The 23,687-nt window shown below is 29.6% G+C and overlaps 1 protein-coding gene across 1 annotated transcript in view; it reads left to right on the top strand.

Moving 5' to 3' along the window:
* Positions 1-16,338: 16,338 nt before the first annotated feature.
* LOC129968727 (pituitary homeobox x-like) overlaps positions 16,339-23,687 on the top strand; it is an 85,792-nt gene continuing 78,443 nt past the window's right edge. Inside the window, exon 1 of the mRNA XM_056082914.1 lies at positions 16,339-16,621. Within this exon, the coding sequence (XP_055938889.1) occupies positions 16,393-16,621 (229 nt within the window). The 5' untranslated portion in view covers positions 16,339-16,392. The remainder of the gene's footprint in view (positions 16,622-23,687) is intronic.

Genomic DNA, 23,687 nt, shown 5'->3' on the forward strand with positions numbered 1-23,687 from the left:
AAATAAAGTGTAACTGAATTTCTTCTTCCCAATTAGTCCAAATAGTTAATCTGATACACGTGGCTATCTAGAAGTAGATTAGTCTTATGAAATGAGCTGATTAATACTTTATTATCATTAGCCATTATAACTCGTCCTTAATTATTAAAACAGTAGCTTGGTGACAAAGTTTTCTTTTTTCCCGGAAGGGGGTAAATTTTGATCATACAGAAATTTTGAACACCAATCCATCTAAACACGGATTGTACATATAATTAGTTGGAAATGAATCCGGATAGTTTCGAGAAGCTGAAGATAGCTGAATTTATCATGATAATTGAAAGAAAAAAAAAGTTCTTTATTACAAAGCCTATAATGTTTTTTAGGCATTTAATCTCCCTTGAATGTAGATGTTTTCTTTTAAGAGCCGCTGAAAACCATTTGCGAAATTCTTGAATATTCTTGAATATGAAAAATGGGCCTCATCACTCCAGAGAATTGTTCAAGGCCAAATCTCGTCGACATCCATCCTGGCAAGAAATGTCAAAGCAAAGGTTAATCGAAGATCATAATCTGTAGGTTTTAATTCACGCAAAAGGCTAATTTTATATGGACATGCAGATATATACATATATATTGATGGTTAATCTATTACTTTTTACGAATATCAGTCTAAATAATCAAGCCTGAAACAGAAATCTGAAATATTAACGCTCATTTCATTTATCTAAGGCGTAAGCTTCAGGAGCTCTAATTTAGAGAATTTCCTTGGAACACTGGGTTCTTTTCAATGAACCCTGTGTTTATTGAAAAGAACAAACAAACTAAGAAATAAATCACTCCTAACTTACGCATTACTTACTGATGCATTTTTATTTCAAATAAAGTGTGTTTTAATGGATTTCAATTTCTTAAAAATATCTTCAAGATTTTTTTTTTGTTTGTTTGTAACGCATTACATCTATTCTGAAACTAATTTTCAGGTCAAACAAAATTACCTAACAATACAAAGAGATTTACAATAATATCGAATATAAACTTGCAAATTTCTATTCAACAATGATCTAAATCAGGAAATTTAATGATTATGACAGGAGACGGATCAATATGGCATCTGTGTGGTATTATTTGACTACTATTTACACAGAGTGGATCTGGGAATTCTAAATAATAAAGTCGCACCACGATTCTGACATTTACTAAGATTTCTATTTTCTTTTTATTCATTTCTTCTTCAAATTTTAAATTATTGTAGTGCTGTCTTATTAAAGACTGAAAAGAAAAATATCTACCTTCGATGTTTCCTTTCCTTTCTTCCTTTGGCACTTTTACTTTCTTCGTGATTAATCGTTTTCTTACAGATATTATTCACTGTAGATAAATTATAACTAATATTTGAAATGCATGAAGAAACAGATCTTACGTACTTTTCATTTTCGTGATAATGTAGAATAAAATTATACTACGAAGTAAAAAAAAAAGAACTCTTTTTATGAATTACTAACCACTTTCTTTAACGACTCATCTAGAACCACCAGTTGCTTTGATTCTACCCAAGGTCCCACACCTCAAACGGCGCGTGTGCACCACACCATCCCCTTACGGGTAATAACTTCCTATTTAACCACCGCTTTCTGCGCGCGTGAGAGAATTCTTCGAACAGGTGTTGCCACTTATGTATACCACTAAAAAAATCAGAGCAAAAAAAGAAGGAAGGATCGCGTGCGAAATAAATAAAATCCGTGACAAGTGCTCGCCTCTAATCGAGCCAGCTCTCTTAACCGCGTGTCTCGGATATGTCAACTATTAAGCAGAGTTTAACCGCGGGAGAGTCATTGTAAAAGGCCCTCTTCTCTTAATACCCTCCAAGGAGTAAAGGCGTAAGCCTTTTAGGATTTAACGGCATATCTTTGACTTTGGCGGCAAATCACGCTTAATCCTCCTTGTAAGCCGCGGCCGCCTTTTTACCCGGCGCTTCACGCTGCGAGAGCCCCTAAGCCCCCAAAGTCTCACCTAAGCTAGGTATAATCACGTTAGGCCTACGCACCTCCTCCCTCCCCCAATCATAATTCAGTGCCGCCCGCCAATGGGAAGAGAGCCCCGCCTCCTCGCTCACCCCTTGGATATCGACCAGGCATTTTCGAACGGCCCTTTCTACCCCCACGTCCGTATTTGGAATGGGAAATGGCTCTTCTGCAAGCGCGAAAGGGGAGAGGAAAAATTCCAGATTTGATTGTCGCAGTGTCGTGGAGAAGAGCATTCTTTCGTTATCTGGTCGGATGGCGTAAGTGCGCGGAATGGAAAAATATTTTTTTTTTTTTTTTTTAAATGTTGCATCGGTGTTGGAAAGAACATTATAAAAATTTCTCTGTCAGATTTTGGAATTTTACTTTTGTTTTATAGAAATTTTTACTCAAAGCGAATGTTCTGCGTTTAAAATGTTAAACAGTTCTTTTAAGAGAAAGTATTTGTCTTTGAGATGAAATGAATGTGACCTCTGGGGACGTGCGCAAATTTTCTTAAGGTATTAAATAGTTTCTACGTTAAACAGTCACCCGCTTTTAATGTTATATTGAAAATTTTCTAGCATTTAAAATGGATTTCAATTTAATCTCGATAAACTTATAATGATGTTAACTCAGTCATTATATTAGTAGGGAATGACGACATCGAGACATCTTTCTTACAGTGTCGTTTTAAAAGATAAATAATGAAAGAGGAGCTAATGTGATTTAAAAATGTCTCATGGTTTATGATTTTTTTTTTTTGTAATCCGATGAGTATATTGAAAAGAGCAAAAGGAACCTAATGTGATGTCACAGTATAATAGATATAGTTAGATGGCATACGGTGTGGCATTTGCAATGTGTTTGTGACATTACACGAACTGAATATACGACAGAATGTTTCTTGATCAATCGCAATAGTGTTTAATTTAACTGAGTTTGGAATTCGAGAATGCCTGGAATTGTTTGGTACCAATCAGTGACTCATTGTCTCAGTCACTGAAGTTAAGAGTTGCTCAACCTGAATTTAAGCACCAGTGATAATGATTGTATTTTGGAAAGAAAGAACTTCGAGACATTCGCTAAAGAAATGTTCGAAAGATTTTTAAACCGATAGATCGCTCTATCTAATCTATCAACAGAACTGGCACTATTCTACGACTATACTGAATAACTTCCGCATCACTGGAAACTAGTGCGCATAACATTGATAACTTCCTAGATGGACAAAAAATTTCAAACTGGTAGCAGTGTCATATCGGCTTAATTAAATGGTTGCCACTAATGAATTTCCAATTCTGTATTCCGAGCATGAAATTTTACAAGGTAACTGAAAATATAAGAAAAAAAAAACTTTTCACATACTTATTTATGATTGTACTTCTAATGAAGTATTTTTTTATTGATAATTTTTCAGTTTCAATTGAAGAGTTAATTAATCCACATTAAAAGGCCGAAAGGAAAGACAATCAAAATTTTAGTACTGCAAAATAAGCTAGAACCATAAGTCATAAGAAAATCTGTTGGATTACAATTGAGTCATCATGAATAACTCAATATAAATATATATCAGTATGCAATGAGAAAGCGATAGTAAGCAATTCCTATTTAATTTCATCTAACGAGTTTTGAGCAGTTGATGAATTGTTAAAAATCATCACAATAAGGATCACAAAAACGAGAAGGAGAATTTATAATTTGTGACTTGACTGTGACTTTTTAGTGACTTTACTTACATTACAGCTTAAAAGTGCTTCATACATTTTGTCAATAATTTTGAAAAATATTTAAGAAGAATTCGTCTTTCTTTCACCTGTTTTTCACAATTAAAATCGCAAATTTTTTGCACATTTTCTTTTTCAGATATTGTCCGCATGTATGTTTTTTGTACAATGTCTGTGTGTCTGTCTGTTAACACGATACCAAAAAACACTTTGGGCTAATCAGATGAAATTTGATATATAGCTTTTTACTCCAAATTCGTAGATTTCTATCTATATTGGAGCGAAATCCATTCAATTTGTCCGATCAGCTGTCCGAATATAAGTTAATATGGTAACAACAAAACGAAAAGAACTAAATGCTATAACATTTAATGCACGATTTAAAATTCAAAATATCGATATATAGCACATTTGGAACCAAATCGGCAAGGAGTTGACCATCTATAGATCTGAACTTTCACAAACTAAATGCAACAACAACAACAAAAAAGATTGTTTTAAATATTCGAAACCTGATATGTGATTTTGTGAATAAAATTGTAGTTCTGTGCCAAATTTTGGTTTTTATCGGTCGAAAACAAGGCGTCCAAAATATTCAGTTGGTTCTCTAATGAATATTTTGAACAATCGCGGGGGTAAAAAATCGGAAAAGATCGCACTCTAATAGGCTCTTTCATAATTACAGTTCGTCAATGGTATTCGGTTAATGTACATTTATTAGAAAATATTTGAATGAGTTTCATTTCCACTTATTTCAGATTTATTTTACATCTAAATCGCATAATTCCTTTGAATTTCTTGCATTTCTTTAAAAAATGATATGTTTTAACTATTGAACTATGTCATGTCTTGCTTATTTTTTACATTCAGATGGTATCAGTTGATGTTACTACTCTTCACATCCTTTGACAACTATACTTTATTCAAATTCTTACCAGAATATTTACTATTAGAGACAATTGCCCCTCTCCTCGCCCATCTCAAAGACCCAAGAATCACAAAAAGATTCTTTTGGGACCATAACGTGATCCCGGCTGAGTTCGCTCGTTTGCCATTTAGTAATACATTTTTGTTAGTAATACAATTCTATAAATACATTCTTTACTGAAAATAAAGGTAACTTTTAAAAATTGCACAAAGTGCTAGCATTAATTTTTCTTCAAATGCTAAAATCTATATCATCAGCTTCTAAATTTAAATGTTTTTAATAGCAGAGAAAGGTTTATACAAATGTTAGAAGTAAAAAATATGTACTTCTAAGATGTTTGAAAGTCAAAATTGAATTTCTCTTTCCCTGTTTTGATGAGGTGTATTTCATCAAAATGGGTCGATAAAATATTATAACTTTGGCGAGTATTACTAAGATTTAGTCATGTCAATCAACTTTGATCAACTACATTTTATCACAAAAAGATTTCATTTTATTTTAAATTACACTTGAACAATAAAACTAGAACATTCTGAATGGTTAATTATATTTAAAAATGTCAAAATTAATCGGCAGTGCTCCTGAAATTCTTAAACTCCACTCCGTATACAAATACGAGTTATAAATCTATTTCATTCATTTTGACTGGACCTTCTTATGAATGATTAAGCATTTAGCTCATTTCATTGGTTAAGGCATTAAAAATAACTACTACTAATAAAGATGAAAATTTGTGTATGGTTGTTGGCATTTTGCATTCAAGACTGTTTGACTTACAGCTGCCAAATTTGGTACATACGTATGTTGGAAGTCGGAAATGCGCCCCTTGGAGCAATTTTATGGAAATTTTAATTTAAAAAGCTGTTTTATGATAACTTCTGAAAATATTATTGCAGAAAATAAATTTTACATCGTTTCAAAATTTGAAAAAAGAAAAGTTTTTTTAATGATATCGTTTTGATAATTTTTCAAAATATTTTTTTGCCTAACTTTTAACAATAAATTATATTGTTGTCCTGAGACACAAACCGTTTTCCGAATAATAATTAATTGCTTGTTTTTCTTTTATTGTTGCGGGTTAAGGAAGAAGGATTCTGATTAATATCTGTGCAGTTTGCATGATGAAATTAAAAAAAAAAAAAAAAAAAAAAAAAAAAAAAAAAAAAACTCTTGACAAGCTGGGTGGCATAGGTAGACTCCTTATCGTCTAAGTTTCTTTCAGTCCTTAGATAAAAGTAATAAAATATCACATATTGAAACAATTATGCATAATAATTTCATTGCTATCGCATAATTCAGTATTTATTGCAATTTAAATAATATTAAAGTAACAAATATTATATTATATACAAATATAGACTTTTTGCAGATCTTATACCTATCATGAAGAAGATACAGTTTTAGAAAGTAGTTTGGCTTATTTTATAAAGAGAAATGACCGTATCAATCAGGTATATGGCGGCGTATTGCGCTAAGTTGTAATTTTTTTTTAAAAAGCAATAAATCCCGAAATAATCTAATCTTTAAATTTTTTTTAATTATATTAGTTAATTTTACGAGTTTTGATAGATTTGACAAGAATTCTTGTTTCAGATCTTGTAATCAATGAGTGCTTCAGTGATATTTCGATTTTATGAATATTGTACAGATAAAAATACAATTTTAGAAAATTGTTTATTTTTTTTAAATGAAAAATGGGCTATTGAAGTTTATTACACTTGAAGGCGTATAGTGCCAAATTATTGTTTTAAACGGTAAGTCACAAAATATGTTAATTTTGTTTCTTGATTTTTCATTACATTAGTTTGTTTGTTTGTTTGTTTCTTATGGCACTTGCCATTGACAAGCCCGCTGTTACGAAGACAGCGATTTAAGCCTGAGGGGGAACGTCTCTTATTTTTTATAGCAGCGCCAACTAGGGCCAAGAGTACGACTTTGCCACTCACGCATCATTCATTCGCTTGCACAACCCCTTTTTACAGGAGGGCACATTCACACATCTCACAAATAGAAGAACAGAAGAACAACCATGCCCAAACCGGGACTCGAACCCGGGACGCCCAGATCACGGGGAAGACGCGCTACCCCTATGCCAGGACGCCGGCATTACATTAGTTAAATTCGAATTAACGAAACTAGTACAAGATTTTCCTTTTTATAGCAGGGAAAAAAAAGTGAAAAAAACTCATATTCTTGCATAATAATAATAATAATAATAATAATAATAATAATAAAAATTTAAAGCAACTAAATCCTTTGAAGTTTCTGGAAATTTTTGAGTAGTTATTTTTTTTATATAATGTCTGCCATTAGATTTTCCTCCTCCTTTATTTTTATTTAATTAGTTTTGTTAAAGGTTTTAGTCTTTAGTTCACATGCATTTAAACAGTTTCAAAATATTAAAATCAAATAAAAGTAGAAGTTTTCTTTACTGCTTTATTACTGCTACTAGTACAAAATATTTTTTTGTCCTTAATTACTTTTTTTTTTTTTTTTCTTACGTTCAATTTGACTAGAATTGCTCTGGAACTAAGATTCAACCAAATATCCGACAAAGAAAAAGTTTTATTTCATCATTCTTTTTTTTCTTCTTTCAAAATTGGCAACATAAATTGTTGATATTAGAAACCGTCAAAATTAGAGGTTGAAAATTACATCTAAATCCCTTACTTCTAAGCAATTGCAGCGATCAGAAAACTTTTAAGGTTAGGTTGTTCTTTTTAATAATGCTCTAATTCCGTTAATTTGAATTACTTTTCTATTCAGCATTAAGGAAGTTATAAGAAAATAAAAATTCCAATCCTCTTCCATTTTCACTCCCTTTGAGCTCGATGGTTCATATGTGAGCTCATTCTCGCTGAAAATTTCCCCTGTTATCTTATAGATATAAATAGGGTTGATTTTGGTTCCAGAGAACATGATCGATGAAGATTTGCAGAAATTTTCCTGAAGTTCTGTCACGAAAACTAGTGCAATATGTAGTTTTCCTGTAAGGAATTTACCTAAAAGTGAAGTTACGATATAGTAAAATTCTGAAAACAGATGAACTGCACATTTAATAGTAATATGATGTTAGCTTTTAATAGTAATGATAGCTTTTGATAGTAATATGATGTTATGGCACTGGTCTCCATTATTAAAATTTATGTACACAAGGAACTGAACATATGTAAAATAATTAAAATAACACTATATTTTAGTATTTCACAATTTGATAGAATTATGGAATTATTTATCGGAACGATTTCCTTGAATTTTAATTTATCTAATATTTCCGACTGGTCTAAAATAAATAGAAAAGTGTATTTTCTTCTCTGTATCATCGAAGATTAGTCCCAGATGTCGATTTTTTATTCTGCATTCTGCAATTCCCATGCATCACTTCTCTTTAATTTGTTTAATTGTTTTGTTTTGAAAAATGGTCAGTTTATTACTTAAAATATCTTATTACTTTCCTAACAACTCAGAAAATTATTATCCTGAATTTTGTTCGAATGAAATTCTGCTGCAGCAGAGTTTTCGTCGTTATCTAATCATTCCATAGAAATATCTTTTTACCCGGGGTAACTTGCCAGTGGATAATGAATGCATGCTAAATTCGAACAGAATTTAAAAAATATTAATTAAATAATGTAGTAAAATATAAAAAGTGTGGTAAGAAAATTTGTTAATTCCAGTTTAACGAAATTTCCCATTAACTATTAATTAAATATTGTCTTTTCATTCTAAATACCGCTTTCTTGGTATAATCATGCTGAATCAGGAATGTTACATTCAAATGTTTTCCAATTTAATTCTACATATAAGGTTCCAAAATCTTGCTGAACCCATCAAATAGAACTCTTCCTCTTGCCCTCATCCCATAAAATGAAAACAGAAGGGAAAACTCTTTTAGTCTCAGAATCATTTTGAAGTTAAATATCAGAAAAGAAAATGAAATACACTGTGTACGATATTTTTGTTTGGAATGTTTTCGATTCCACTCTATTTTTCTTTTTGGATACTACATATTATTTGAAATCTAAAATTAAGATATTTGAGTAGAAAATATTCTTAAACATGCTTGTCAGTTAACTAGCATTATTGAAATGTTTACTTGAGACAAATGTTTCTTTGAGAAATATTCAGCTTATTTAATGGTGGATTATCATTGGAGGCATACTTATTGGAAACTATTTTGTTATTAATAAATTCATTCGCTTAGTGAAATATTTCTTACACAATAGAATTTCTAATACATTTATGGATGTAATCAAGTATGGAGAAATGCAACTAAAAATAAACAAATAACGGACATTCAAAAGACATTATACATACATTAAATCACTTTTTATAGTTTTATGATAGAACTAAATATTTTATAGTTTTAGATATGAACAGAATGGAATGCTGTGAAATTGCTAGTTACTCTTTTGAAATCAAAAATCGATATTAACCTGAAATTTAAAAAAAAATGATAATAATATAAATACAACAAGTCGTAAAACCTCCTTCTCCTCCCTCTTTTTTTTCTTTAATTTAATGCCTTTTCTTCAAAATAAAAATAAAAAAAACATTGAAAATAAAAAAATCCTTTCTAAAAATTTATCATTCACCCTTTCTAAATCATTCATCTTTTCTAAAAATTTAAATATATATATAGTTTTGATGTTATCCAGATATAAGATTTTATTTGAATAAAATCGTTAAATATTTTTACTTGAATCAAAGCTGTGAATTACGAACCATAATAGTACAGCCCGAGTCTAAGTAGTTTAGACTTACATTTCTGAAACTAGATCTAGGATGCTCCACAAATTAATATTTGCTTTACATATACCATCAAATTATGAAATTGCCTTCATAAAATATCAATAAATAGTATGTAAAAGAAAAAAAGACGACTCGAAAGACGAACAGATTTTAGCACGGCTAAATATGTGTTAATTTATTTCCCATATCTAAGAGACACAAAGTATATTAGAGAGTGTTTCTTTGTTTCTTTTATATGTATGTAATATATATTGAAGATTGATACTTTTTTTCTTATTTCTTTCTATGAATAAAATATGTATTTGTGACAACATTTGTATAAACACATACAATGACATTATAATTTCAAGACTTAGGAAAAGTCGTTCCTTAGAAATATAAATTAATCGCAATTATATATGAACAAAATAATCATACTAAACTGGGAATTCTTTTATTTTTCGTTATTATCCTTTGCTTTTAATATATTATTAGGTTTTGTGAATACTTTGCCTTTTTGTGCTTGCAATGCTTTTTTCCAGCGTTATTTAAACTTGAATTGGTGTTCCCTCTAATTTACTCTTTATATGATTTTAAATAGATAAAAGAATTATTTATCAAAAGAAAAAGTAGCCCATGAAACTTCCATAAGTTTTAATTCTTGGGATTCAAAGGAAGAAGAAAATGTCTTTCCCTTGGTTTGTCAGAAAAGGTGGAAATGATAAAATTTATCCGATTAACGTCGAAAAAAATCTATATCTGATAAATTTTAGTGAAACCTTCTTAAAAGTCACAGGCAATCTTTTACAATGCAAAATCGACCATAAGTAAATTCAATATCTATGATTCGACTCCTCTCTTAAAACAAGTTAGATTGACCCTAAAGATTGATAACTTTTATACATAAAATACGAATTCTTCCTTCAAACGACGAATGGTAATGATGAAGGGAGAAAAAAGAATTCAAAAACCTTTTCCAATCTTCAAAGAGGAGGGGAAAAAAACTCTGATCTACATCCTGAGACCTTCGCTTTAATTCATCGATAGATTGTTTTTGTGCTCGTTCTCGGTGGGCCTTTGCCTCTGCACGTTACATAAATTCATCGGAATCCTCATTACGGAGAAATAAAATTACCGCAGAGCAATTATGCAGAGAAAATGAAGTTTGTGCGTCGCAACGACGCCGGTAGAAAGGGGACTCTTGAGGGTGATTCTTCGGAAAAGCAGTCGCCATGATGTTATTACAGCTACGGTCGCGACTCCTCTCGATCGATCGGCATCAGCGCCGATATGCCCTCATTTGTATTCGAATCTCCCCTTGCTCGGGGACAGCTTGCTTCTCATTAGAGAATTCCTCGACGTGCCCCCAGAACGCTGGCGTGTTTTAAAAGGCGCCGCTTGGGTAGAATCTTCACCGAACGGGTTGTGAAGGGAGGGGAAAAAACACAATTGGATAAGTTAGCAGAAATGAGGTGATTTCATTCCAGTTGTTTTTTGGCACGAAGTGAAGTTATTGGAAATGATAAGATTCCTGATAGGGTAAATGAGAGAAGATGCTTCATTTTACATGAAAGAAATAATAAAATTTCACATCATATACTGGCATTTTATATAGTTGAAATCGTAACTGAAGCTGAAGAATAATTTCTGATTTTATTTTAATATGTTTTAATTTGAATTATCAAAGATGATATTTCATTACTTCGGTAACCATGAATTGCTTGAGTGAAACTAAAAATATTTGTTCCATCTCTGGTTAAGACATTAGCACAGAAAATATCATTAATTGCCAATTGTGGAAAGAGTAATATTTTTAACCTCTTTCTAACAAACTTTGTGCCATTTTTATAATCTTTAGGCACCTTAAGATATTTATCTCCTTGATGGTAGGTCTTCAATAGGTAGGTAGAGATTCAAGCTTAATTTTCGTATAGTAGATGTTTATGGAAGAAGCACTTTTTTTTTCTGGGACCTCTTCGAAATCAATATATCATTAACACCATCATCATCATATCATCACACTCTCAGTATTCCATTCCTAACACTTATCAATCAATTAACGTAGTAAAATTGAATTTTCCATCGAAATATAATTTTTAATATTTTCTTATCACAGTTTCTACTTGTAGCTCCGTGTCTAAATCATTTTCTTTAGTGGATTGTTTAAATCATAAGCCACTCCGAAGTATTTCATATTTATTTAAAATTGCATAGCCAAATGGTAGAGTAGTGTCTTTTTCATTCATTGTCTAAACACTTGTATATTATGTATTAAGTTAATCAGTATGGTAAGCAACCGAAGGCATCGACGTCTTTGTGACTATAAAAAGCTATTATTTTTTAGAAAACTCATTTTGGCTGTATACTTTGGAATAATCAATTCACCTTAGTGCTTATCAAGCCGCCTAATGGATATTTAAGAATGGTCAGTAATAAGCAGAGATTTAAATTCTTTATATTTATTCTCTTTACAAGAGGTACATGCATACCTAATAGCTATGTCATTAAATATCATCCATGAATCTATATATTCCTCAGAAAAAATAATATTTAATCAATATAGATTTTAAAATTATATTAAACTATGTTTTAAGATAGTGAATGTCTTAAATAAATACCATGTTGTTTATCTTAATTACTTAACCATATTTTGATTACAGAGGAAATTTTTTGGCGATTTTTTATGCTCCGCTTATTAACAAGCCCAAGACTAACTATTAAGATACAGTATGAGAATTTAAATATATCCGATTTTATCTGTAGTAAGTAACACTGAGACGTTTTAAAAAGCAAATTTGCAGTTAAAACAATTGTCTTGTTTGAAATGAGATTTCATAATTTACTTTCTTGAGCTGTAGAAACAATTTGTAAAAAAAAAAAGTGAGTTCATTTATATCCTGAAACAAAACATTCCATGCAAGAAATTGTTTGCAGAATGTTTTATATGGAGCTTTATCAAACAAGGAACAAAAATCGCAGACATGCGAAGTTTGTCTATGAAAACCTTTTTGTATGCACAAGCCTGAATTGAGAAAATTTCGCAACAGTGCGTCGCAGCAAATATTTGCTTGTTATTATTTGCACGCATTTTATTAATCGTTTAAATCTTTATTCATATCAGATTAGCTTTCTTTACTTTAATACTTTGAAGGTGCTGAAAGATATTGTTAGTTATAAGTTACATAAATTTAAGATTGAAATGCAAGAAATATCCACACAAAAAAGAATCTTAAATTTTATTTTCTGTGAAGATTAGTTGCATTTAAAAAATTCGAAAAGCTAAAATATTAAAGTTAATATTATTTATGAAATAACTGCATCGATTGAAGATTAGTGCAAATCGGATTTATTTATTTACAATGTGTCTGGATGTTCTAAAAGCTGCTATTATATAATTTATCCTAAAGCAAAGACATCATTTCTATTTTTTAAGGCAAACAGTGGGTTTACAAAATTACTATCAATTTATTATCATGTTATTATTCATATTAATACCATGAAGATTTAAAGAATTTTCATTCATTCTGGTCCATTACTTTCATAAGTACTTAACAAATTTTAATTAAATTTGATGGGTCGTAAGTGCGGATAATATAAAATATTAATAATAAGAAGAAACAGCATTTAAATTCACATTCGTGACCGTGTATGAAAATGTAAATCAGACGGTATAAAATGAAATTTAAAAAAAAGAGTTAAAAATGAGTTTTCTTTTAAAGTTATCGGTGTGATTATAGAAACTTTCACAATGTGAAAGCACACTGGAAATGATTCAGTTTATGAGTCCCAGCGGAAGTTATTCTCACTCTTCTATTGGTGTTGTTTTCAAGTTCTGGTTGGTTCTGGAAATTGGAAAACGAATTGCAATTGTCTTTCCAAGAATGTTGAAGGCAGGAATTGTAGAATTAAAGTTCAGAGATCTAGTTGGTCAATCCATATTCTAAATATGCTCCATTATCAGAAATCCTTCGACAATATGAATTCTATCTGGTTTCTTTGTCTTCTTTAAAAAGGAAATCAGGATCGATTTAGTGCAATCATAATCTTCAAAATTTTAAATTATATTTAATTTTTATTCAAAAAGTATTAATATAATACTGATTTCACTGATGAATGAACTTTCAACTAATTGGAGCGAATAATATTTTCCGAATATATCTTGATGCAGTAATCAAGAAATATATTTTCCCCAAAGCTACTGAATCCATGCAGGAACGTAATATTCTGAAAAACTAAAACTATATTATCAAAAGCTATCAAATTTTTTTAATGAAGCATTGAATATAATATATGTAAGAGATAATAGTATGTACTTTTAATTGCGAAGACTTTTAACATATTTTACTTAATAATACTTGCTACATTATACAAATCTATTTTTTGATATTCAAATATTTTTGTTCATAATGTAAAACTGGAAGAGAAACATCGTTTAAAATTTCTTTTCCTTTATCGGGGAAAAAGTATCGAATGCTAGAAATATATTTAAAAAATATATAAATTCAATTTTTGTTTAATTTCAGTTCTATTAAAATTAGACTTTGGTTGTGTACATTTATTAAATTGAATTTTGTGACAAGAAATCTATATCTCTTTTGAAAGACTTTTTAAAATTCTTTTTTAAAGATTTCTGATCTTTTATTAAGTTTAGTTTGCATTAGAATTACAATTTCTTGATAATTACTGCAAAATTAGAAAATACTGAAAATTTTCCCTATTTTATCACCAACATATTCATTGTTCCATTATGGGTTATAAAGAAATGTAATATATAGATTTGAAATATAGTTTATTTCAAATGTTAGTTGCAAGCAACAATTGATTTAATAAATTCTAAATTTCGTGTTTTTTTTTTGTTTTTTTTTGTGGACAAATATATTTTATTTTCGGAATTATAAAGGGTGTCCCAAAATTAACGCAAGATTTGAATTTACCACCATTTGCACAGTAAAGTGACGGCAATCCTATTAAAAAAACCCCATTGACAGCTAATAGTTTAGAGGTAGTAAAAATAGAGATTTATAAGATGGAACAACGTGTTAATTCAAGCTTTGAATTATATAAAAAAACACACTTTTTTTAAAAATTGTTATATTTTTATTGAATCGTAAAGTACAAAGAGAGGATTATGTACAGAATAACACATCGGGCAAATAGCCTCCACGGCTTTGTTGGCACATACGCACTCTTTTGTCGAAATTTTCCATGACCATTTTGCATAAATGCAACTGAATTTCATTGATGCAGCCTTGAATTTCCTTCTTCAGCGCACGCGTGCGCTTGTGGGCTTGTTGCCACAGACCTTTGACTTCAACTAACCCTATAAAAATAAAACCAATGGCGTTAAATCACACGATTCGGGGGACCAATTTTCAAGTTTTCGAACTGTGGAGCCAGACTTTCATTATTTTTTAAATATTGTTCAATAATGAAAACATATTTTTCTATCGTGTAACACTCCGTTTTTACTAATCCTTAACTATCAGCTGTCAAATGACATTTTTAATAGGGCTGCCAACACTTTACTTCACGATTGGTGGCAATTTCAAATCTTGTGTTAATTTTGGGACACCCTTTATTATAAACATATACATTTGGGGGGGAAAATTCTTTTGAGATTCCTGTGTTCTCCTGATACCTATTTATGTGTAATTTTTAGAAACCAATTACTACTAACAGCAATAAAAACATGTGATGGTGCTTTCGATTTAAAAATACTTAATTTGAATGGCAAGAACTGTCCTCTTAGTTGGACAGTTTCACAATTTCCCTCTCTGTAATGGATGTAGATCTGTACTTGCACGCATTCTGTTTAGTAATTGGAACGTCAGCTTTGAATATAGATAAGTATGTAGTTCTGAACTGTAAAGCATTTTAACATTTCATTTCAGAAATGTTCTTCTTATAATAAATGAAAAATTATCCTTAGTAATGGTGAGCTCGAAAAAATTTGCTGGATTAATTTTTTTTGTTCGATGTGTAAAAATTGTATTCGTTAAATAGAAGCTGTTTTTCTAATTAGAATCAAATATTTCAGTAAAACGTTAAATAAGAGATTTTCGATACATGTAAATTCAATATATTAGGCTCTGAGTATATTCTTCGAATTTTAAATTTGATGCGATACTGCAAAAATATAGTCACATATTTTTTATCATGATATTATAATCATTATATTGAGTTATACGTTAGATAAATATAAATTTTTGCTTTATTTGTAAGACAGAATTTTCCCACTTTTTATCTGTGGATTTAAAAAAAATATAACTTGATACAAATCTTTATTTTTGAATAATATTTCCATAATATCTTTAATATATTTTTGTACTTTTCGTGCATAACAAAATACAGCAGACTATATAAATAAAACTTTTCTATTCTGGGACGCATGCATTTCCCTAAATGTCAAGATCATTTCTTTCTCCTTGCCCCTACACTTCAGTTTTTCCAGAAACGCATCCTTTCAGAGATTCCCAAGCGCCTATAATCGGAACAGCGCTTCTCTTGACCCCCGCGGTCCCTTAACTGCATTCGCCTAATTTAAAACCCTGTTACATCTGCGTTCTCTGCAAAACTCTCTCTACTAAAAGGAGAGAAAGAGAGAGAAAGACAGAGGGAAGAAAAAAAAAATCTCCAACACTCACAAAGCCTTCCACCACCTCCGAATGAGCGTATATAAATTAAACTTATTTGCAATAATTTTTCCTTCTTCCTTTTTTCCTTTTATGCGGCTTTTCGCTAATTCGCTTTCTGCTCCGGAACGTAATGCTAAAAGGGGGTAAGCACAGTGTGCATCCCCCTCTTTTTGGAAGAAAAAAAGGGCGAATGAACGAAAAGAATCGTATCGGACGAGGGTTGGCGGCGTCGCCTCGGTGGGCGGAGACCTTGTATGCCATGTCCTGCGTTGATTGGAAAGGGTGGCGGGCGGGGGGCGGGGCGCCCTTTTCCGTGAAGCGTTCCGTGTGATCGCCCGTAAACAACGGCCAATGGTCGCGGCGTGCAGGTCAGTTTCCACGGCCTCCGGATGGACACACTGAATGACTCCCTGTGCTTGCAGGATCTTGTGGGAGGGCTCCATCAGCACCACGAGACGTCTATGAGTTCTCACATCGGGCCCCTTGTCGGACCCGGGCCCGCGCAACCTCTCGCGGTGTGTTCATCGCTGCACGCGATGACCCACCATCGTTTAGACAACAATGCTGTTGGGATGCATGGACCCACAATGACACCTGGGAATGACCACAAAAAAAGAGGTAAGTTTTTTTCACTCAATTTTATAGTTATAAGTAACCAAGAATTAAGAGTATATGTAAATGATAGAAGCAAACTGATACAGGAAGTGTTAAGAAAAACATTGGATAATATTTCACATATATTTTTCGTCTATCATTAACTTTTTGAATGGTGAATTTCTTTTATCAAACTAATATTGATAACAGGAGATGTCGTACCATTCGATATTTAAATCTAAGAAGCAATCCGAAAAACTGAAACGCAATGGACCATTACAAAAAAAAATCTCTTTTCTTCATGCTGCTTATTCATGATGGAAAAAGCAACAAAATAAAATTATAAAAAATTTTGTAAAAATTGCCAAGTTTTTTTTTTTTAAACAATCATTATCACCGCTTGTAAATCTTTTGAATTTTCTTAAAGCATTTACTGTGTTTAGTTGCATGAATTCTTATATGGATGCATATTAAGTTATCATTTACACTTGAAAGGAAACAGTCGAGGGAATGCAATAGATTTCTCTTTGGTGTAAGAGATCAAAGCCTTTTGGAAAATTTCTGGTTATGTAAACTAAAATGTAATCTTGAAGAATCATGATACATTTTGATTACAAGTTTATTTCCATTTTCTTTTGTAAACGTGGACCAAAGAAAAATAAAATGAAATATATTAAAATTTGTTAAAAGAGATCATTTGTTTTTTTAAGTGCTTTTCCAAAATTAGAAATGTTTTTCAGCATGATGCATATAATGTGACATAAAAAATCATCAGTAATTTGTAATATTAAGTGATTTAACTAGAAGTGCCTGGTTATTATTTAAACTGACATTCGTTTTTTAGCAGTCCAAAATTGTTTAAAAATGGAGAATGATTAGTGAAAGAATTTTTAACAGCAGTATGTAGAAATTATGGATTATTAAAATACTCCCAAAGGAATATTTTCCTGTAGTTAAGAGAATTCTTTCTCAGGATCATTACAAATTCTCAAACGTTTTTTAGATGATAAGACTGTTTAATAGTAAAACAAATCATTGCAAATCTAAACATATTTCATATGAAAAACAAAATTTAAATTTGAAATGTTAAGCTAAAACAAAAAAAGTGATCCAAACTTAATCAAAAAATTTTTATATGCATATTTGAAGGTCAAAACTTTAAGTGAACTTTGTTCATACCTTCTTATATGCTGAAGACATTTTACAAAGTGTTTTAGATTACAAAAAAAAAAAAAAAAAAAAAAAAATGTTTCAAAATGACGAACTCAGTAGATAGTTATATAATAAAAAAGTGTTTTGTTTTGTGAAATATAAAGTGACTGTCAAATCCATTTGCACAAATTCTGATAAAACAAAGTTTATAGCCTAAAAGGCAAAAAAGAAGAAAAAAATCTTTCCTAGATTTGTTTTCAGTCAAATACAAAGAAAAATGATTTTTAACGAATTTACATATCAGTCATAATTAAGTTCAATTAATGTTAACAATTGTTTTCCTTTTAAAACTGTCATCCTGGTTCATAGGCCTATTTAGAGATTTACAAATGAAATTCTCCAACTATTCTGTTAAATTAAGAAAGGTTGACTTAAAATAGTTCACAAATATAAACTTTTTTTTAAAATTTTGCTTTGGACAGCCATTCTCAATGTTTGCAATAATTTTGAATTCTCGTACGTGGAAATGTTTCAACACCAGCCATAAAAATTCCATTTTATTTCTTAAAGATACTTAATGACGTTCTTACTAAATGATTATTAATCAATACTGGCACAGTGGCACTGGTACAGCTATTATACTAACGTAATTTTCTGTATTTCTATAATTAATTTCTTGCTACTTGTTACAATCACACACAAAAAATGCATTGTGCATTTTTTCTTCTTTTTTTAATAATTGGAATAAAATAATTGAAATATAAAACGTTCAATCTAAAGGACAATCTTTCCCGACATTTTACATGAATATTAAACTTTATTTGTTTATTCATGGATTTTTCAATTTAAGTATAAACATAAAATTGAGATCTTCCATAATGTGAGATTAAGTTATTGTAGAGATGTAACTTAATGTCATAAGTACGGTTAATCAACAATAGACTTTAAGGCCAAACTAAATTGAAATTTTTTTTATGTATTTTTGTGTTTTATGTACTATGTCTAAGAATACATTGAGAATGATCGAAATTGTGATGGCTTTTTTTACGTGAAAACCAGTTATTGTAATTTCATATGTGTGTTTAAGAAATCGGCGATTAAAAAAAAAACGCGACAAGAAATTTTGCATGTTATTCTTACACCAAAAGTGTAATATTTTGTAAAATATTAGTCCATCTTTATTTTCTTCATTATACTGTGATGCAGCATAAAAGAGGACACTGCATATAAAGACTTTAAGCGTGCTTGTTTGTTATTTCAGATTGAATAAAAATATCACATACTTTTTTGACATTATCACATTTATTTACCTAAATGTTGCCATTCTTTCAAAGAAAAAAAGTTACATGCATTTAAACTACTGCACTCATTAAAATGGGTATTTGTCCAACGAAGTTATTAAATGGAGAAACATAATTATTTTATAGTTTAAAATCCCCCGTGATGTTGAATTTGCCACATATTCAGAATACAGACATATAGCATAAGTATATTTATATAAATATACCCCTATGCGAATGTCAAGATTAAATAATGATTGGATTTTAATATTGTTATAAATTATTGAACTTTGTGATAGTTCACAATATTAGTGTACTTGCTTTATTTGAGATTTTTATACCACTCTGCCTTTTACTTGTTAATACTGATGATCTGCGAGTTCTCAAAGGTAGGTAATAGCAATTTTTTTCTCCGGATCTCTATTTAATAATAATAATTTTATAGGAATATACACTAAAATTGCAGCTCGTCTTAGTGCATTATTTTCTGTCCTGATACTTGAGAGCTCATTTCTTATAAAAGAAGTTTCATTAAACTTCACTAAAAATAGTTTCACCACTGCAAGCTCTAAAAGCAAAAATATTTCAGTAAAAAAATTATTTGTAATATGAAATATAATATAAATACCACGATATGTTGAATAAAATGTTTATTAACAAATTGTTTAACCATAAATAAGTATAATATTTTACTTTAAATGAGTTTTATCTACTACAACAAAAATTACTTCATACACATCTTTATTACGATGCTTTCTTAACATTATTAATCTCATAACGTTCCATCTTTTCTGTTGAATACATATTTTGTTGCATACATATACCAAGAATTTAAGTTCGGAAATTCCTTAAAATAGGAATCATTATTGATCAATTTGCAACTGAATCCTTGAAATAAAATATGTAAATATTATAAATTTAACTTTTCGAGCATGAACATAAAAATAATGCAGTAAAATGCATTACGAAATGCCCCATTTTAAATACTTACAAGAAGTTAAAATAATAATAACGATATGAAGAACCGTTCTATAATAAAATGCACGGATACAAGAAGAGTATGTAAATAATTACGTATATTCGAAATGGCAGAGATTATTGATGCGAATTTTTTTGTTACCCTTCTTATTGACAAATAATTTATAATATCCAGATATAACCTATAATATCTCATCAAACTGTCAAAAAAAAGAAAAGAAAAGAAAAGAGAACTAAACATGTATACATTATTCCTTAATTCGATGAATAGCAAAAAATTTATTCATTCGTAATAATTAATTGAGATCTCAAATGACGTCAAATTATATTTACGCCGAATGAATGTTCTAAGACAATGATTAAAAACTTTCAGTCAGATAAAAGGCTAGGAAAACGAATGAAATAAAAAGGTTTCAGGAGTTTTGATATCAAAAGTGAAATTCATATCGATGTTCAGTTTCTCATTAGATCCACTGCTCACCCTCCTTTACAAAAGGTGCAAAAATTAAAATACTCGTACCATATGAACGTACATAGAATGCAGCATGGCAATGCGCAGAACACGATAAGAGAGACATTCTAGGAGATACTATAGCAGAAATGACAGTATATTCTATTATTAGCGATAACCAAAAAGCACTTTTAGAAAAATCTCACCTTTCTCCTCGGCCAGGAGAAATAAGAAAAAGTTTTCCTTTTCCCTTTAATGAAAAACGCCGAGTCAGAAATGAGTGAGGAACTTTATGATCTGATCAGTCAGCAAAAAAGAAATGTTATTCAGGAAAAGTGACAGGTAGATATAAACAATTTTACATTTTATTAATAAAAAAGGGAAAGCTTAAGTCAATGTATGTTATTAAGGTCGTAAGCTCCACAGTTCTAAAACAAAATGAGCTACAAATGATTGAAAATATTATTTCAGGCAAATCATTGCTTACTTTGTTTCATTTTTAATATCAGTTATCAATTACTCAGAAATGCATTTTCTTCGAGAAAGGGATTGCTTTGTAAATTGAATTTTTGAGTCGGTCCATTTAAAGTAAATCAGCTTTTTTTAATTGTTTATGTGTGAAATACATTTTTATTAATGATATTTAAAGTTTCTCAGTAACACAAGTTAAGTAATTTTGACCAAGTTTGATAAATTATAAATTTGAGAATCGTAGCTAGAAGGACCTTTCTAAGAAAGATTACCAAAATCAATATTTTTTTGTGGTCATTCCCTTCTATTTCCACTATCAAAGATGCACAGCAAAAAGATTGTTCATTAAAAAAAATGTTGTGAGCGTCTTTTGCATTTGAATTCTGCATTTGTCTTTGTAGTTATCATTTTGGACAGATTTTCAAGTGAGCATTTATGAAGATTACTTCTTGTTATCAACGGTGTTATATGAATTATAGGTGGTTTATGTTAAGAACATTTCAAGATCTCAGATTAATTTAGACTAAGGGTATCTTTCCAAAAGAGTGGCTTAAAAATTCAAATCCTTAAGTTTATTTATAAATAATGTGTAAAATACAATGTGCTTGCTCTTCTACAAAAAAAAAAAAAAAAAAAAAAATGTATTTTTTTTTATTTTATCAAATTCCAACCTATGGAAGTATTTTTTTTTAATATATTTATCACTTTTGATAATTAAATTGGTTTTTGAAAATAACTACTATTGTTTTATTTCATATAATTCTAAGAAATGTTTTAAATGGAACCATTTGCGCAATATTTAAGTCGATTATTTCTCTGGTCACCAAACGTATAAAGTAAGCATTCTTTAAAGATTAATGTCCATCAGTATAATGTATTTCAGGTTACCAATCAGTTTAAAAAAATCTAAGAGAATTTAAAATCGCCAGTGAGGTAGATATAAGAGATCAGAGAGTAGAAGAGAAAACTATTTATCAAAAACCTTAAGTATATTACAAAAATATTTATCAAAAACCTTAGTATATCACTTCATTAGTATTATTATATGCATCAACCATTTCAAAAATGAAGCTGTATTTACAGATGATATTCGTGCATTACTTTGCAAGTAAGATTTCATGCATTTAAAAAGCATAAATTGTATTCAAAAGCTATATACCTATTTAAAAACCTCAAAATGAAATTTTGATCAAATTTCTTCTTTTAGAACTGTTTAACATGTTTTCAGTTTTTCGAATGTATTTTACAAAATTATTTTATTTAGATTCTTTTATCAAATACTCGATAAAGAATTTATCACTGCTTTCAAGCATTTCTATGTTCTATCTACTATCTTTGTACGTATTAAAGTACAAAGAGAGTTTATAAGGATGCTCTTAACTTATTTATTCAGAAATATTTATGTTACATTTTTTTTATTTTGCATGTGACATTTTAACCTTTTTCCAATGTTGCGACTTTTTTTTTTTTTTTTTGAATTTTAACCTTGCATTTTAACATTTGATTCATTCATTTGCTTTCTTACATTACATTCAGCTCTTTGATGTTATCCTTGTTTTTAACTCTGATTATAAGCTACCATTTGTTAAGGTCCAAATATCATTCTTAGACATAAAAATAAATCAAGAACAACATACCAATAAAAGCCAAGTGTTTTCAGAAAATTAATGATAATTTTTTTTTTTTTCGTTCATTACAAAATGCTAATAAACATGTATCTAAAAAATAAAGAACTAGATTGTCTGATATTCGTTTCATCTTTATATATTCTCTGATGGAAAACATATTTGCATAGCTTGTTGATGGAAAAGATATTTGCATAACTTGTTTATGGAAAAAAATATGGAAAGAAAAATACATCTTACAAATATATGATTTCAAATGATTTCTACTAGAGGTAAATAAAGATGGAAAATTGTTATCAAATTCTATTACTAAAAAATAAAATTAAACAAACAATGAAATACCTAATTTGATCTGGAACTTTCTCATAAAATATTGTGTTATCAGTTTGAATTCATTGCTTCAAAATTATGAATAAGTAAATGAATAAAAAAAAAAATTACTGTCATCTTAATGCTTTTTAAAGTATTCTTCAAAAGGAATTTTTCGACTCTGTATTCGCGATTAAATTGTTTATGTCTCAGAATATAATTGTATATAATAATTATGTCAGAATGTAATAATAAATTATACACCTCAGAATTTTTATATTTACTCTTTTGAAATCTAGATAATTAGTGAATTTAACAGGTTATCTGTATCGTTAACCAGTAATTAACCTCAGATTTCGTATTCTAATTTAAAAAGATAAGATAAAACATCATAACAATGTTCAGCACAAATTAATTATTCTTTCTTCCTTAGGAAGTAAATTTAAAACGGCCTTGATAATATGTACAAATAAAACCTTTTCATCTTAAAAATTTGACCTTGGAATTCGAAACTCAATAAAACTTAAGAATTCAAACCAGATGAGAACAACTACTAGATCTATCATGCAATTGCGGGAGACTTAAACATTTTTTAAATAAATTTTATTGAATAATAGAAATTGTTTAAGAGCATAAATAAAGGAAATATAGAAAATAAGTCAACTTTCATTCCACAAGTCAATTAAAGAAAAAATATAAATATATCTATTGTCTTTATGACATTAATTTTTGAATCTGTTAATAAAGATCAAATATTTGTTAGTTTAATATTATTAATATACTTATACGAATGAAAATGAGAGCTTGTCATGCTTTTCTAGAAA

This window comes from Argiope bruennichi, chromosome 1, assembly GCF_947563725.1.
Source record: "Argiope bruennichi chromosome 1, qqArgBrue1.1, whole genome shotgun sequence".
NCBI classification, from domain to species: Eukaryota; Metazoa; Arthropoda; class Arachnida; order Araneae; family Araneidae; genus Argiope; species Argiope bruennichi.